The sequence below is a fragment of the Zootoca vivipara genome, chromosome 7 (assembly GCF_965207765.1).
Source record: "Zootoca vivipara chromosome 7, rZooViv2.hap1.1, whole genome shotgun sequence".
NCBI classification, from domain to species: domain Eukaryota; kingdom Metazoa; phylum Chordata; class Lepidosauria; order Squamata; family Lacertidae; genus Zootoca; species Zootoca vivipara.
In genome coordinates this window covers 13025770-13044147 of record NC_142590.1, presented here as the reverse complement: position 1 = coordinate 13044147, position 18378 = coordinate 13025770, and the positions used below count along the sequence as shown (strand labels likewise).

General features: G+C 41.9%; 1 protein-coding gene across 1 annotated transcript; it reads right to left on the bottom strand.

Moving 5' to 3' along the window:
* Positions 1-582: 582 nt before the first annotated feature.
* RGS13 (regulator of G protein signaling 13) lies at positions 583-15908 on the bottom strand. The gene is made up of 5 exons (XM_035123647.3): positions 15646-15908; positions 10540-10608; positions 6500-6561; positions 5516-5682; positions 583-2923 (listed from the first exon to the last, which is right to left on the bottom strand). The coding sequence occupies exons 2-5, from the start codon at positions 10602-10604 to the stop codon at positions 2714-2716; spliced, it is 504 nt and encodes a 167-aa protein (XP_034979538.1). The 5' UTR covers positions 10605-10608; positions 15646-15908; the 3' UTR covers positions 583-2713.
* Positions 15909-18378: the final 2470 nt, after the last annotated feature.

Sequence of the window (18378 nt, the reverse complement as noted above, 5' to 3'; positions counted from 1 at the left end):
TCTTCTGTGTGCTATATAAAACCAATATTCACCCAACAAAACCACTTTCTATAAGCAAACATTATCTTCAATTCTCAAATCCAAATATCATTATTTCTTTTTCTTTTTCATGGAACAATCCTATGATAGGTTTCCAATCGTTAACAAATGTTAACAATGACTTTTCTCTGATCAGACATGTCCATTTTGCCATCTCAGCTAAGTCCATTTTAATCGCCATTCTTTCTTTGTTATCAGCATGGGTTTTTGATGTTCACTCCTTTATATACCTACACATATTTGTGGTGTTGCTGTTCCGTTCCATTCCATTCTCCTTGAGGAAATATTTCCCTTGGTTCAGTATTAATCACTATTTACCCCAGGCACATTCAGAAACTCTTTCGTGGCACTTTGCCTCAATACACCTTTCACCTATGATACTCCTGAGAAGGCAGTGCCATTAAATAAGGAAGAAATACCTTTGTGGCACTTCCAGGTATTTCTCCCCTGTCAATTGTCAGACATCTCTGCTTGTCTCAATATAAACATATGGCAGTGAGTGAATTAGTGCTTGAAATATGGCAGAAAGGTAGAGGGGAAACCTTATTTGCTTATGTTTTATTTATAAAAGCATTTATATACCAACCTCTCATAAAATATCAGGGCAGTGTACAGCAATATAAAAACATAAAAGACCCTTCAAAGCAGTACAGAACAATAATAAAAATGACTGGGTACACAATAAAAAAATTAAGCACCTGCAGAACCTGTTGTCATAGAGATGAAAGTCAACAGTGAGGATACTCTGCTGGAAGAGCTTTCCACAGAATGGGACCAATCATCACTTCTGGTTGAGTCACCTGGGACTCTGTAACATGGGGGAGAAATAACAGCCCTCCAGATCAGGCATCCCCAAACTTCGGCGCTCCAGATGTTTTGGACTACAATCCCTATCATCCCTGACCACTGGTCTTGTTAGCTAGGGATCATGGGAGTTGTAGGCCAAAACATCTGGAGTGCCACAGTTTGGGAATGCCTGCTCCAGATTATCTTAGTATTTGGGCTAGAATGTAAGGGCTCAGAAGGTCCTTAAGGTATCCTGGACCCAAGTTGATCAGGGCTATGCATCTCAATGCAAGAGCCTTGGACCTGGACTAGTAGCATATGGGCAGTCAGTGTAGATCAGGCATCGCCAAACTGCGGCCCTCCAGATATTTTGGCCTACAACCCACATGATCCCTAGCTAGCAGGACCAGAGGTCAGGGATGATGGGAATTGTAGTCCCAAAACATCTGGAGGGCCGAGTTTGAGGAAGCCTGGTGTAGATGTTTAACAGAGGTGTCACATGCTGCTGGCCCTCTACCCTCATGAAATCCACATCCATCTCCTGACTCTCCCAAAGTTTAGTCCCCCACAAGAGTCCTCTCAAACTCTAGCTAGGTGAGTGGCCATTGCAAAATATAGTAGAAATTGGAGTTCTTGGTGCAATCAGGAAATCAAATGAAAAGGTTCCAAGAACTCGGGCCAGGAAGGAGGTTAATTATGAATTCTTTAAACTGTTTTTAGCTTAAGGTAAAGAGACAAATTCCAGTTGAAATGATTTTTCAAATCCAGGACAAGGCCCTGTTTTGTTTATTCTTCATCAGCTATAGTTTCATGGTCAAAGTGTACCAATTGTGTTTGCCTAATTTGCTCCCTATAACTATAGCTGACGAAGAATAAACGAAACAAGGCCTTGTCCTGGATTTGAAAATCATTTCAGCTGGAATTTGTCTCATTGCAAAATATAAGCAAACTTGGGCAGACACATTCCAGGCCCAAAATTGAAGCATTGGGGCAGCAGCTACTGTGTATTAAGCAGGGGAAGCAACTCACAGGGGCGGAGCCCTTTTGCCCACCCCTCATATTTTGGGGAGGGGGTTGCCCCCCAATGTCCCAAAAAATCAGGGGGAGGAGAGGGCCGAGCGAGCTTGGAGCCAAGCACAGCATGGCTTCAGTGACGAGTTCCTTCTCCTCCTCCTGCCACTTAGGGGAAGGGGGGGGGTCAAAGCAGCCCCCTGGTGGTGGCAGTGGCAAGAGGAAGAGGAAGAGGAGCTGCCAGCTACTGAAGCCACACTGCCACTGTGTTTGACTCTGGCTCTGGCTTCTACCAACATACTGACATCATGCGTGCAACGTCCGCCCCCTCCCATGGCCCTCGCATGCTGGTGCCTCTGATACTAAGTGCTAATGTGAAATTTGGTTGGTTTGTTCAGAGAGACTATGATTATTCCAAAGTTGCTGCCCCGCCCCTGAAATATAAACAAATCATGCTGCTACTGACATTATTTTTTTTACATTTGATTTGTATGGTTCAGTTCAATATTACCTGTGCTAAGTTAAAACATGACAAGATTTATCAGGGGCGTAGCCAGGATCAAAACTAGGGGGGGGGGCAAGCCATGGTCATTCGGGGGGGGGCAAGGCATGGGAGGCGAGGGGCCACCAAGTGGGAATGTGGTCGGGGCTAAAGCAAAGCCCTTTCCACTACAGTTTTTGGAGGGGAAAAGTGCTGGTTATGGTCTGTAAAATACATTATTTTTTTGCTTGGGGGGGGGCAGCTGCCCCCTCCTGCCCCCCTGCCTACGCCCATGAGATTTATCTGTGTTGCATGTATGTTCCGTTAGTGTCTTGTTTTTCTCTTGTTTATGATAAGGCTCAAAAACAGATGACGAAAATGGCCCCCTCCGAGTTCTCATTCTCCCTCTTTCATAGACACCAGTGGTTTCTGTCTGCTTGAAAGTGTAAGGAAAAGATTTCGATAGATTTCTGAACCTAGAAACCTTGGGTAGGAATCCCTTTCCATGTGCATGTAAACAATTTTCTGGGCTTCGTTGAAACAGGACTGTGTTGCTTCTTGAATGTTTGTGATAACAGCTTCTCTTGCTTGACTATCCATGTTAATCTGAAAAGGAGAGTAGTTTTCAACAAAATTAATAGGTTTTCCAAAAGAGTTTTGATAAGGCAAGAGGTAGGACAAAGTGAGATGGTCAGAGGAGGAACAGATGCCTGTGAAGTGAAGATGGAAGCACTCAAAGTGCTGTACCGTGAAAGTACACGCAGAGACCATGTGGAGTAGTGGTTAGAGTGTTGGACTAGGGCCTGGGAGACCAGAATTCAAATCTTTACATAGGTGCAAAGTTCACTGGGTGACCTTGGGCCAGTAACTGCCTCTGAGGGTTTTTGTCAGGATAAAACAGTGAGGAGAACTATGTATAGCACCTTCAGCTTTTTTGGAGGAAAGGTGTGGGATATTAATGCAAAAACAAACAAACAAACAGATGATAGATAGATAGATGATAGATAGATAGATAGATAGATAGATAGAATGCCTTCTTCAACACCTTTATTGGCATATAGATAGATAGTAAATATAGTATTGACACCCAGTTGGAATTGAAATGGATTTTTCATGTTTGGGTCAGCTTTGCATAATATGCTTATTATGAAAGCAGTCTGTCCTTCCCCAACTTTCTTTCTTTCTTGTAACAATGACATGAGGCTTTCCTTCCAAGAAACCAATCCTAATGGAAAACGGGACCTTTCCCATGAACATGAAGCCACAGGTGGCATATTCACCACTGAAGGATTTCATCAATATGTTCCCCTACTGTTACTTTTGCCACTGCAGTGACCTATATTTCAAGCCCATGTTTGAGCTCTTTAAAACAGTACATGATTAATTAATTCATGAATTGCCTTCTACACAAACATCTCAAGATGATCTACAATAAAAATACCAAAAAAGCTAAACACGCAAACAAAAGAACAGGTTTAGTGGGGGATACACTATCCTATCACCAGTGATGTAGTAAGAGTCTCTCACATTGGTCTCTACAGCCACTGTTATGTACTGAGGTTTGGATCCTAGAATAGGGTCCCCAAACTAAGGCCCGGGGGCCAGATGTGGCCCAATCACCTTCGAAATCCGGCCCGCGGATGGTCTGGGAATCAGCATGTTTTTACATGAGTAGAATGTGTCCTTTTATTTAAAATGCATCTCTAGGTTATTTGTGGGGCATGGGAATTCGTTCATATTTTTTCCCCAAAATATAGTCCGGCCCCCCACAAGGTCTGAGGGACAGTGGACCGGCCCCCTACTGAAAAAGTTTGCTGACCCCTGAAATAGGCAAGTAGGATCCTAGAAGGCAGCAACCTGATTGGTTTGCAGGAGCAGCCCAATCAGGCTCCAGGAAGAAGTGAATCAGCAACCTGATTGGCCTGCAGCAGCAGCCCAATCAGGCTCCAGGAGGGGAGTTGAATCAGCCAGTCACGTGAGACCCATTGTGTAAATAATGTATATATAGTCAGAGGTTTTTGGGAAGACTCACTCCCTGTTTGCCATGAGCTGAAATAAAGAGCATGAAATCAACACTCGACTCTGAGTATATTTCACTGCCACAGAAGGCGGTACAACCTGCCAACAAAGTGCCCCCATAGGCATATTCCTCCATTGTCTCCTGAGGCAGACAGATGCCAACCAACCATTCACTAGCCCAGTTGGGTTTTATACATGGAATTGGGGGGGCACTATTGTCACTGCAGGCTGCAAAATGTTTTTGGCTGGCTGTTTCTAAGATCTGTGCACATGTGGATGCACATCCAAAGCAGCAGTGGAACACTCATGAACAAGGATCTCAGTGTGTTCTGCTTGTTTCTTGAGCATCTGGAATGCTCTTCATTGGCAATGTGATATTGCCAATCTGCCAGTTAGGCAGGTCTCATTTCAAGTGAAAGGCTGGAACTAGTTGATGTGGCTGTTTCCACTATTCCATTGTTTATACTAGGCTTCCTCAACCTCGGCCCTCCAGATGTTTTGAGACCACAATTCCTGCCATCCCTGACCACTGGTCCTGCTAGCTAGGGATCATGGGAGTTGTAGGCCAAAAACACCTGGAGGGCCGAGGTTGAGGAAGCCTGGTTTATACCTTGTAAGCTCCTCTTCTCCTGCCCCAAGCTCAGAAAAAGAGCACCAAACAATGATCCTCCCTTGGATTTCATGGAAGATGGACATTCTCAAGAGATATCCTGGGAAACGGGCTGGTATGAGCACACCTTTAGTGTGAAGTTCTGTTACGTGGGTTTCTGTGCCTGAAATTTAGAGAATGGCATGGAAGATTTAAGAGCGGGAGGAGTCTCTGAGAAGTTAATGTTTCCCCATTATAACAAGACTACTGAGTATGCAAAGGAGGCATAAATTTATTGCCTGTGCTACTACAATTCCAGGTTATGGTGTGAAGGCTCAAGAGATCACCATCCCCTGGATGTGTTGACTATCTGGGAATCACTTTGGGTTCTGTGATAGAAGAAAAGTAGGATATAGATATAAGAAAAATAAAACAAAACAAGCTCCCCATCTTTAGCTTTCAATTGTCTGAAGAGATACCTGAGATTATTACACAATAATTTTTGGAGACTTCACTGTTTAATTTACATAGATAACAAGCGCCGAACCCAAAACAGACTTTCTGTATTCCTGCCCAGATCATTAACTTACCTCCCTCGGAGCCTGAGGCTGTATATATTCCTTGAAAAGTTTCTGTGCCACCGACATTCTTTTCCTCTGCGATACAATCTTCTTATACTTTTCACAAGCAAACCAGAATTCAATGTTCTCATCGCTGTATTCAGTCTTCAGGTAGGTTTTGTAGACAATAGGCCCATCTGAAAATCAGGTGGGGTCACTCTGAGTGGTAACAATGCGTACCCTCCAATGTGTTGCGTGCCAAAACTGGGACGCACATCTTCTCAGCCATGCTCTCATGGAGTCATTTGACATGTGCAAGATCACGGAGCCCCAAAATTCTCTTTTTGGGGGCCATGCTGTTGCGGACTATCAGTACCATGTTACACTGCTGAAAGGACTGCACTGGTGGTCAGTTAATTACCAGGCTAAGTTCAAGATGTAGTACTGATGTACAAAGTCCTATACAGTATAGCTTGGGACCCAAATATCTACATGATCATGTCAGCCCTTATATAGCCAAATGATCACTGCACTTTGCAGGAAAGGCGTTCATGCTTTTAAAATTGTTTTTACATGTGCAATTTTTTAAATGCAGGTTTTTAAATATATATATATATTCTGAAATGGCTTCTCAATGCTTCCTCGGAAATGATTAATAAAATATGCATTTTTAATGCAGACATACATTATCCCATATGCTTTCCTTTAAAATGGACATTTTGTGTGCATTTTTATGTAAGCATGGGAGGTGGGGTGTTGTGCACAGTTTGTGAACCAAAATTGCATTGCAAAATCCAGAGAAGTGCTGAAATCTACAAGGAAGCCCAAGAACATCAGCTAGGTTAGTCCAATTTGAAAAGCAGACCAACCTCTAGTCTGCACCCACCTCACAGAATATTTGAGTTTTTGTCAGTTATATGCACTAGCCTTCAGGGTACATAATTTACACACCGAGACACAAACAGATCCCCACACTTACTTAGAGTTCTGGTTAAAAATCACATGATAACTCACATTTAGTAGCCATTAGTTTTTCAAAAGACTGAGACCACTGCAGCACTTCCTCCAGACTTACTCTGTGAGAAATAAGGGAAATGAAAACCATGTGTTTAGAATAGCAAATAATTACAGCAGCCAGCTAGGAAAAAAAAAGGGCCTTGTGCACCTTTAATCGTTCTGTAGAAGAGGTAATTCTCTTGCCATGCAAGTTGTGGAACCCCTACCTGAAAAATGAGGGTCTTAAGGATCTATTTTGTTTTGAACTGGTTAGTTCAAAATGTGAAGTGTTGTGCCATCTAAAAGGAAACTGGACTTCAACCATGCTATTCTTTTCCCCATTATTCCTCGGCTTGAGTTCCCAGAGTTCTGATGCTTAATCCCAGATAAATGCGTGTAGGATTGCAGCTACAGATGGACAAATTTGTCATTTTTGTGAATTTTTCCTAATAAACTTTTTTCTCCTATACATTTTTTTGTATGAAATTTCCCTACTATAAGTTTGCAAAGCAATTTCCCCCTACAGTGCATTTTTGTATGTTTATGTTACTTTTAAGTAAATATGCATTTTTGCAAGCAAATTCTCCCCATTTGATGCATGTTTGCATGTTATTTTTTCAAATTAATGTATGCATTTTTCTGCATGTTACTGGGCTGGAGCACTGCATAATTCTGAGAAGCGTGAATTTTGAAGGTAGACTATGCTGAGGCTTGCATTTTGTTTCAGAAAGTATACATTAGGTAGGTTCACCATTAAATGTGAACTGAAATGAATTTCTCCTGCATCCCCAATTTGGAAGATCTTGTATTAAATAAACAAAATGGATTAGCCATCCTGGACCACCTAAAAGTTAGACTACAACTTTCTTCATCCCCATTTGGCCTGACATCAGTTCCACATGCTTACCAAAGCCACTTAATTATTACAAAGTTCATTCCTAATCCATTCTTGATTAAAAGCAAAATTGGCCTTTGTAGACTCAACCCAAACAAAAGATTCATAAACCTGCCTTGCACAACAGCTGTTTGCAGGATTTTACAGCATTGGTGATTTATAACCATCACTGTTATTTGCCTTAGGGCATTTTTAGCTTACCCTAGCAAAGTGTCTGGGTCGTTTCTGTGTGTGTTAGCAATAAGAAGATTCCCCCTCTGATAAAAATACATTCTATTCTTTGGTTGGTTGGTGCCTTGAACCACCACACTCCTCCTACTGTTTTTGCAACCTGGGATAGCTCAATCGGTAGAGCGTGAGACTCTTAATCCCAGGGTTGTGGGTTTGAGCCCCACGTTGAACAAAAGATTCCTGCATTTCATGGTGCTTTCCAATTCTACAATTCTATGATATATAAAACAGCAGCAAAGATCCATGTCATGTGACTTTGCTCCAGTCCTTCACCTGCTATTTTGCACCACCCTAGGCACAGTATTATATTTACTAGTGGACTTGTAGTGGCGGGGAACTTCCTTTGTCAGGCAGAATGTGGGTAAATTGGCTAGCAAGGCTGGTAAAAGCAGCGGTGCTCTTGGGTGTTTCAAATTTCAGTGGTGCCTGGTATGGCATCCCTCCCCACCTCTTGCCTTCCATTCGGCTCATATGTCATGGTTACGACAACCTGTGGTGCCCCCTCAGCTTGGTGCCCAGTGCAGTTGAACCAGTCACGCTGCCCTAAATCCACCTCTGACCTAAAAGTTATGAAATTAGATGAAAATCTCCCTTGAGAGTTTGGAATAGGAGATGTGCTTGCATGGGCGTAGCCAGGGGGCAGGGAGGGGCAGCTGCCCCCCCTAAATCAACAAAAAACAATAACAATCAATAACAATACATAGCAAACTGAGGTTCTGCCTCCCTAACAAAGGGCCTGCCCCTCTAACCAAAATCCTGATTACGCCCATGTGTGCTTGCCCATGTGTGCTTGCAGCTGCTGAGGACACACTTTTATATAGATTAGTTTCTGCTATAAATTTCTGATGACATTTTACTTTTCTTTTATATTTTGAATGCAGTTTCTCCAAGCTCAAACTTACAAACGCTCACACATGCTCAACAATGTTGCAAAACACTTGAAACTTCTAAATTAATTTTAACTTGCAAGAATAAGTAATGCAACAATCTCTGATTGCCTTTCTCAAATATAAAAGGAACAGTTTTGGCGCACACATCGCTTTGAATAACCTTGTGAACGGTGATGTTAACACTTAAATCTCTTTAAAGTTTCAATAGAGGATTGGAGTGATCATTCTGTGAATTTGCTGATGCTCGACCAGAAGGAACCGGGGACAAAATTTGCAAAGGAAAAGGTGCAGCAATTGAGATTTTGATGTGTCTGAAAAGGAAACTTAACCTCCCCCCCAAAATAAACCCCCCATTTATTCAAAAGTTACCATACAGCTTTGTCCACTGCCATAATATCACAGAATAATCACTCCAATCCACTCCAATACAACCAGAGATTGCTGCATTACTTATTCTTGCAGGTTGAAATTAATATAGAAGTTTCAAGTGTTGCAACACTAGGGGCAGTGGTGGCAGCTCACCAAGTGTTCACCTTGGTTTCTCCTGCTGCCAATTATTATTCTCTGCCGCAGGATAGTGCTGTGTTCCCATGCAGCAGTAGCAGCCCATGTGGTGGGGCGCCATGGCTTTCCTCCGTGGGCAGGGTGGCAGCAAGGTTAAAGCTGTGCAGGCAAAGCAGCAGGTCTCATGAGTCCTGCAGAGACATCCTGGCAGGTCTGGTCTGAGACTTTCACCGCCTCTGCAAGCTGTTTCCAGACATCAATTTCCTGTTGGCCTTGGAAACTGTATCTTGTTTTGATAGCATGTATTACTGCAATAATCGCTCCTGTATTTCTATTGATAAGTTACTTTGTAATATAGTATTTAACACCAGTAAAATTCGCTAAGATGTATAGAATGAGTAGTAAAGTATGCTGGAAATGTAAGGATAAAGAGGGTGAATTTTATCGTATGTGGTGGACATGCGAAAAAGTCAAAAGATTTTGGGAAATGATATATAATGAATTGAAAAAGATTTTTAGATACACCTTTCCCAAAAAACCGGAGGCTTTTCTATTAGGACTCATAGGAGATGAGATTGTAAAAGGATATCAAAAATTATTTATGTATGCTACAACCGCGGGTAGGACTTTATTAGCCCAAAAATGGAAAACACAGGAGATACCGACGATTGAGGAGTGGCAGACGAAAATGATTGACTATGTGGAATCAGCGAAGTTGACCTGCGGGATCCGAAACCAGGGAGAGGCAAAGTTCGAAAAGGAATGGAGTAAATTTGTGGACTATATGGAGAAAAACTGTAGAAGTTTAAAGACACTTGCAGGACTGAAATAAATCCTACGAATTGACTTTAAGTAGGTGGGTTAAAAGGAACTGCAAGATAAGAATGGATAAGAAAACCAAGTGAGGGGAGGGAGGGAAGTTAAAGCTCGGCAGAGCAAAAAGAAGTAAAATAGCTGAATAGAATGTAAAATGAGAAATTTTGTTTTTGTTGTTTGTTGATGTGTTTGTTGTTGGTGTGTTTGTTCATTGTTTTGTTCTTGTTGAATGTGGTTTATTTGAAAATGTAATAAAATTCTTTTTTAAAAAAAGATAAATTACTTTGTAATAGCTGTGACAAGTCAATTGTGAATGTAACAATGTGACTTATATTAGGTTTGACTGTTTTCCCCCCATTGGTTTCAAAGTCACAGCTAATTTTAGGAAGATTTATAGGGCAGCAATCGTTTAGCCGCTTACTGCCAAGCAGACATGTCTAAGTTTACATTGTTGGCCCTTTTTTTTCATTTAATAAATAAATGAAATAATAATGAGCAGAGTATTTTTCTTAAAAAATCACACACACATACTCCCCCCAAAGTAGTTTTTTTTAGCATAGGATCACAAAGATGCTACTTCCCAAAATCTTGATCATTTCAATGGGATGCTTACAACTCTCTTTGAAATCAATGGAATTTAAAAGTAGAAGAGACTAACAAAAATCAGAACAGCTATTGTTCTCTATGTTCTATCAATGTGCTCCCCCCCAGATTGCACTTACTTTGAAGCGATTCCATTTGTGCCATCTCTGAAGATGTTGCAAAGCCAACAGATGCCAGGACTCATTATCCTAGTTGAATAAAATAGGTATACGTAAGCACTTGATCCATTCTGTGTTATTACATCCAACATACCATCTCAGGACTATTTAATTGCTAATCCTCTAACATTGTGTATGCCATCAAATGCCAACAGTGCCCTTCAGCTCTCTATATTGGGCAAACAGCCCAAACCCTACGCCAAAGGATAAATGGACATAAATCTGACATCAAGAATTACAAGACAGAGAAACCAGTAGGAGAACACTTCACTCTCCCAGGACATTCTATACAAGATCTCAAAGTAGCTGTCTTACTACAAAAGAATTTCAGAAATAGACTAGAAAGAGAAGTTGCTGAATTGCAACTTATCACCAAGCTTAAAACCATGGAGAGACCTGGTTTGAACAGAGACGTTGGATTCTTATCTCATTATACATGATAAAGCGATCTTCCGCCATCTCACCCTTTGCTTTTTCATGCAAGACCATTTGCAGCCGTTTACAGTCATCAACAGCTATCAGTCATTCAATCACCCATACCCCTCCCCACCCTTTCTCTACATATAAGCGTCTGGGGACTTCTATTTCAGTGTATCTGAAGAAGTGTGCATGCACATGAAAGCTCATACCAAAATAAAAAAAAACTTGGTCTTTAAGGTGCTGCTGGAAGGAATTTTTTTTATTTTGTTTCGACTATGTCAGACCAACACGGCTACCTACCTGTAACTTGTGTTATTACATTTACCATTCCCCCCATTCCAGTTTTAGGGAAGGGATTCCCACACAATGGCGTTGACATTGCCAGTCTTCATGTTATGTTTGCAGACATCTTTGTTGGCAGAGTTTGTCTACTAATGGGCCTGGTGCCTGAAGCCAGCTCCCTGTATCCTTGGGGATACTGTCATCTTCCATTCTGTAGACGTGACTAGTACTCTGAGGTACAATACTCTGAAAAGCACCATGCACATTGACAACTGTAGTGCTAATGCATAAAACTCAGCCAGGTACATTTTTAGGGCATGAGTATGGCTTATTCTTCATGTTGAAAGTCTTTATTCAATGCTTAAGAATATGAAAACATACAAAATCAATTAAAAATTACTTTCAGATGGAGACATCTTAACGCATCTTCATTTTTATCCAACAATATATTAGTGGAATCTTGCAATATAAAGTTTCCAAGAAATCTTTATTTCTCTTAGGAACATTAAAGGTTCAAAGAAACCCTTTTTCTCTTTGAGCATAATTTCCCCCCCACTGTTATTTGACATACTGTTATCTACAAGTTCTTCATAAAACGCCCATATTAAGAATCTGTTCAGTTATGGATTTTCTTGCACCTTGTTAAAATGGAGCATTTCTCAATAAATCCGTTTTCCTTGTCTAGATGTGGTAATACTTGCTCATTTTTTATATATAAGCCATAGCTGAAACACCCAACATAAAGTGGGCAAACTCACAATAAAATCTTGTCATTGGTGTATAAACTGCTAGATGACATTCTCCACACAACACATTTATATTTTGTGTTGCAAATTTATTTCTAATCTTTGGCACTGCCAGTGTCAACAGAACTACTTTGTAAAGGCAATTTCCCAATCAAAACGATAACATGTTTTCACAGCGGCTCCTCTTCTACAACCTGCGCCAAAAATAATTGCCCAGGCAAGGCATATTACAGACAGATAATGGGATAAATCCTCTATCTTCTGAAAGCAAAAGATACAAATACTGTATGGCAATACCCAGAGGTCGGTGGATGCCTTCCTTCCTGATAGCACTAACTAAAAGCAGAGAGTTGCATCTCCCTCTCAAACGAAAGCTGCTTAGTTGGTGCAGATCTATTGCCGCATTATAATCAGGTTTTAGAAGAAAATGCTATTGAGACAGTCTCATATTATTGATGCAGTCAGTGATCTATCCATCCATCCAGGTCTTTGTCCAGGATATTCCATCCTGCTTCCTCCCACTTTTCCCTTCCTCGCTCTTCAGGTATTGCTGTTTGACTACATGAAGATCAACTCTCAGAGAACAAATTTGTTTGTTAGTATATAGACTACCACCCCCAGTACAGTTAAAGTTAGTTGTACCTGAGTCCCATTGAACCCAGTGGAATGAGTCACCTGCAAAGTATTTATGTCTGAAAGTTTTCAGGGGAACTTATTTGTGATTATCCGTAGCTTGATTATGACCCACAATATCTAAAGGCATGCCTAAAAATGTTGCTCCCCTCTTTGTTTTGTTTTACATTAGACCTGTGAATGCGGGGAGGCATCCTTCCTTCTGCAGAAGCAATAGGAGGAACCAACAATTCCACTGCCCCCTCGTGGACTATACCTACAATGCTCTCACCCTGTCCCTGCTGCAGATAATTTTATCAGAGGATCAGACTAAAAGTGGGAGAATGATGGGTCAATGGGTCAGTCAGCTATCCTTGGATAAAATGCTCCTTGAGATGCCTACTAAGCATGCAAACATGGTTTTAGATTCTGACAACAACAACAACAACAATGTGCAAATTAGGTAGGTCCAGTTTTAAATGTGAACTGAATTGAATCACCACCACCACCACATCCCTTGTGCCAACTCCCTCGTGCCACAAAATGTATTGGGCTGGCCCTCCTTTAAAAATTTGGGTTTGTTGTTGTTTAGTCGTTTAGTTGTTTAGTCGTGTCCGACTCTTCATGACCCCATGGACCAGAGCACGCCAGGCACTCCTGTCTTGCACTGCCTCCCGCAGTTTGGTCAAACTCATGTTCGTAGCTTCGAGAACACTGTCCAACCATCTCGTCCTCTGTCGTCCCCTTCTCCTAGTGCTGGAGTACTGTACTCTAAACTCTTCCAGGCAGGCCTGCCAGACTCCAGAGAAGCAGTTAATTGCCACTGTGCATTCTTTCTTTGCTTCACTGTGAGGAGATATCTTTGCTCCTTTTTCAAGAGAGCACGAATGAAGGCACCAATGGCAGGGATAAAATGAGACCTGTCACGTCCAAGGTGCCTGAGAATAATGCTTCACAGAAGGAGGGGAGCACTTAGATGCCCAATCCTATGCTCTCAACTGTGCTTGGTAGCCATTTTGTTTTTGTTTTCACCTGGCGCTCTGGAGGATTCAGGTGAAATCAGACTTCATGCTGAAGTGAGTGGAACATATTTCTTTCTCGCACAGTGTATGAAGAACTCTCCACCTTAAAGACAGACCACTTGGCTCCTGGAACATAAAGCTCCCGGAACAAACACAAAGGTGTTAAGCAAATATCTATGACTCTAGGTACCGGGAGAACAAAGGGCTCATTTGTGCACTGTGAAAGGTATGCCCTGCTTCCACCTTTCCTTTTTTCCAGGCAAGGCTTTTTGATGATAAAGGCCTGAAGGCAATCTGTTTGGTTTTGCATCACAGTTTAGAGTTCCCACAAGGGTTAGGTTGGGTCTTCCAGGAGAATTTAACCCCAGTTTATAGGAACTCCTGGGGGTCATGGGGGATTCAGCCCCCACAATAAAATATTTGAGATCCCATTCAAATGGAGTGTGCGCACACTGTATCATTTGATCAAATATGTGGGGCTTACCTTCCCCCCTATTTTACTCAGGTTGGCACCCCTGCCGCAGCATGAAGCAAATCCAAGGCAGCCATATTGATGGTGGAATTTAGTGGCAACTTAGACAGGAGTGAAATTCCACGATCCCAAGAGATTTTGCTACCTTCATCTGATTTTTCTTGACATTTTGTCTTCTGTCCTTTGGCCATTTCCATTAGTGAGAAGTAGGATGGTATATAAAGCATAGCAGGTTGGCCTTAGACTAGGGATGTATCAATTGGTTAATTTCTGGTTCTCTTAGTTGCTGATTTTTCCAATATTGAGTTCAGTTGGCCATATTTTCACACCATACAGATTTTTTCTTTGCAATTATATTCAACATGCACATTTTTTCAAACAATTTCCCTTAATATAATGGATTTTTGTATGTAATTTTCACTAATTCAGCTGAATGAGCCTTGTGACATTCACATGCATTTGAACGGCCTCGGTCCAGTATACCTGAAGGAGCGTCTCCTCCCCCATTGTTCTGCCCGGACACTGAGGTCCAGCGCCGAGGGCCTTCTGGCGGTTCCCTCGCTACGAGAAGCCAAGTTACAGGGAAGCAGGCAGAGGGCCTTCTCGGTAGTGGCACCCACCCTGTGGAATGCCCTCCCACTAGAGGTCAAAGAGAACAACAACTACCAGAGCTTTAGAAGGCATCTCAAGGCAGCCCTGTTTAGGGAAGCTTTTAATGTTTGATGGATTTCTGTATTTTAATATTTAGTTGGAAGCTGCCCAGATTACATCTTTGAGATTTCAAACCTTATCTTCTCCATTGACCCACACACCTGAGAAGAAATCTATTTTGTGTGCCTTCCCACAACTAGAAAAGAAAGAAGAGAAAAAGAACTAACCTTTTCTACAGTATATCTTTATTAGATGCAGGTGAGCCTATAATATATTTGTTAGCTGAGGACAAGGAGAAAGAACTCCACAACTTTTTAAAAAGGGCATGGATGTTTCATTCCCATTATACAGAATTGACACTTAAAGTTTTAGGCTGACCTCCATTAAGTAATGATTACTACCTGGAGATAGATATTTGCATGGATATTTTTATGGAACGGATGTTTGCAGGTATCAATTAACTGGTTTGTGAAGGAAGTAGGTTTAGAAATCTTGAACACTTGCTCCTTTTTTAAACAAAACAAAACAAAAACCCATAAAACCAAACCTCCCTCTGCCTAAGAAAGATAGGCAGGTTTTTATTTAATGTTATTTATTCATAGGATTTATTTTCCACCCCCCATCATGGGAGATCCCAGGGCGTATACCAACATAAAATACAGCCTAACAATAAAACACAATTGAAGCATATCATTAACACATCCTTCAATTCCTTCCAAAATTCTCGAAACCCTATTCAGACCGAATGAGATGATTGGTCCTCAACTGGTGTCAGAAAATAGCCAAGATAGGCACCGGCTAGACTGCCAAATGGCAGGTGCTCAACAAATGGGGTGCCAGTGCTGAGAGATTGTGTACTCACCACAATATCCTCCAGGGTTTGGGGGTTTTATTGGTTGTGGTTGCGGAGGAAATGATTTGCTTCTATTTGAAATTTGACGGGTGCAAACTTCTTGCTGTTTTTAATGAGGTTTCTTCTGGTGGTGGCAAAAGCAGGACTCAGAATGGAGGGATGTTCCTGAAGACCCCTCTATTAAAGCGTTCCTCTTGCTTTTTCTTAAAGCACCCAGTTCTTTTCTTCTACTGCTGGAGTGTCACAGCAAATAATGCTGCATATGGCAGAAGTTCTCGTGAGTTTACATGCAAACTTTGCTTGTGGTTAAGTGTGCAGTTTGTGTGTGTGTGTGTTTTAAAAAAAGAATGTTCCGTTAGCCTTCAATTAACCTTTGATAAGAGGATGTTTGTCCTGTCTCTCTCAGGAGATCTTTACTGATCAACCAAAGTGACTGAAGATGATTTAACTTCTGCATGAACGTTTGCATCCATTGTTAGACAAGGCCAGGATTTTGTGACTAATATTTTCCAGCCCCTCTTAATCAAATGACACTTCCTTTTGTCATTCCTAGACCCTTGTTTGAAAAGTGAATGGTGGCCAGAGATAAGCCTTAACCCATATTTGCCGCGAGACAACCATAGCTGGTGAACAGGTCATATAGATCATGTGTTTTTCATGAGGTTCTGAGTTTTCAAATCTGAAAAGGATTCTTTGGGTTGTATTTGACAAACTTTTGCTCTGAGCAGAGCCATTGAAATTAATTGGCCTAAGCTAGCCATGGTCATTAACTTCAGTGTGTCAACTCTGAGTAAAAGTTAGTTGAAGACAACTCTCCATTTTTACACATCTGGGGTAGGCAGCTTGGGGACCTGGGCACTAGAAAGATTGCTTGCTCTAACATGAATCTGCCTATTAGTCATCTTTGTAGCGAGTTGGGGTAACCGGGGTGTTGCCCAACTTATGGAATGCTATCCCTAGAAAGGCTTGCCTAGTGCCTACATTGCTATCATGAGAACATAATACATGGCTCATCTGCTCCAACATCCTGTTCTCAAAGTGGTCAACCAGATGCCCATCAGAAACCCACAAGGAGGACATGTGTACAACACACTCTCCCTACCTGTGATTCTCAGGAACTGGTATTCAACTTTGCATGTCATTCTCACCAAGATCTCCATTTATATGCACAGTTTACACTCGTATGTGCATTTGTGGACCCATTGCTTGACTGGAGAATGGCACTGAGAAATCAGAAGTGTGAATTTTGAAGGCTGGCTATGTTTCAGTTTGCTTCTCATTTTGGGAAATACAAATTAGGTCAATTCATTTAAAAATGGGCACTGAGTTGGATCTCTCTGCAATAGATATGAAAGCCCTGCAAAATAATAATAATAGAGAGATGGTCTCCTACCTAAGTCTTCTCATCCAGCAGAGCTGGCCCAATATATTTTTTCTGTGTGAGGCAGAGAAGATGAGGACTCTATCAATGATGTTGCACATGTGGCCAAACATACCCTCAACCTGGTCTTTGCCACAGAGCACATTGGTTATGCTCTGTTGATTGGTGGTCTTGCTTTGTCTGTTGTCATGGATGGGCCATTCCCTGGTGAAATTTGGGCTGAATGTATGTAGCCGCTCCACTCTGCAATGGCAGGGGACCTATTGAGATGATCTGCATCCAGAGACTGGTGGTATTTGATGGATTCCTGAATGCTCAGGGCTGTGGGAGCCATACAGCATGCATGGCCCTGGCACCAAAATTTGTGGGTGCCCGGCCCCTTCATGGAGAATTTTGTGGGTGCTCAGCCCCCCAGGGCTCCTGGGGAATGCTATGGGACATGACTGACACTCCTGTTGAGGTTCTTGTCTCACTGTGCTATAGTGAGATGCGCAGAGCCATCGACACAATCTCTTCTGAGTGCCCTTGCTGTCACTGCATTGACCTGTGTGTAATGAAACAGAAATGCTGGCAGCTAGAGTGCAGGTGGTGGAAGTCTTGGTCTAAAGCTGACCAAACACAGATGAGGTTGCACCACCATGCCTACCATGTCTACCAAGTAGCTATCCAGCAGAGCATTTCTGGATGTTGAATGGGCTTTTGTCATTGGCCAAGAGAGCTTTACTCTGCTGTAACAACCTTGCAAGGAACTTTAGGCACAAAAGTGCATTGATTCAGACCAAGTTGGATGACAGAAAGAGGGTTTACAGAGCACTGTCTGTTCTGGTGTGTTTGGACTAGAGTGGTTGGACTTAGGGTGTTGGACCAGGGACCTGGGAGACAGGGGTTCAAATCCCCACACATTCACAAAGTTTCTTGGGTGATCTTGGGCAAGTCACTGTCCCTCAGCCTAACCTATCTCACAGGGTTGCTGTGTTTAAAATTATCTATGTCTAGAAAAAAAGTATTATCTGCGTGGGGGGTCTCTGTGTGCCTTTCTGGACAATTTTAAGACAGACAGTGTAGATGGCCACAGATAGGGGTGTTGGAGAATTCAGATGAAAATCAGAGTGGAATTTGCTGGTATTCTCATAATTGACCCATGTCCAGAACAGAAATCGGTACAGCACATGTGATCAGTATTCACTGTTGTTGCTTTTAGCTTGCAAATGATATGTAATTTATTGCCCCCCCACTCCACATTTGTATTATATGTCCTCTGTATTAGTTACAGGTAGGTAGCCATGTTGGTCTGACGCAGTCAAAACAAAATAAAAAAATCCTTCCAGTAGCACCTTAGAGACCAACTAAGTTTGCCATAG

What these genes read in the sequence shown, in the direction of transcription:
- RGS13 (XM_035123647.3), bottom strand. Translation starts at nt 10,604, where the DNA reads ATGAGTCCTGGCATCTGTTGGCTTTGCAACATCTTCAGAGATGGCACA. An exon ending in AAAACTAATGGCTACTAAAT is followed by an intron (nt 5,683 to 6,499) that starts GTGAGTTATCAT and finishes CCTGATTTTCAG; the next exon opens with ATGGGCCTATTGTCTACAAA. An exon ending in AGCCTCAGGCTCCGAGGGAG is followed by an intron (nt 2,924 to 5,515) that starts GTAAGTTAATGA and finishes TCTCCTTTTCAG; the next exon opens with ATTAACATGGATAGTCAAGC.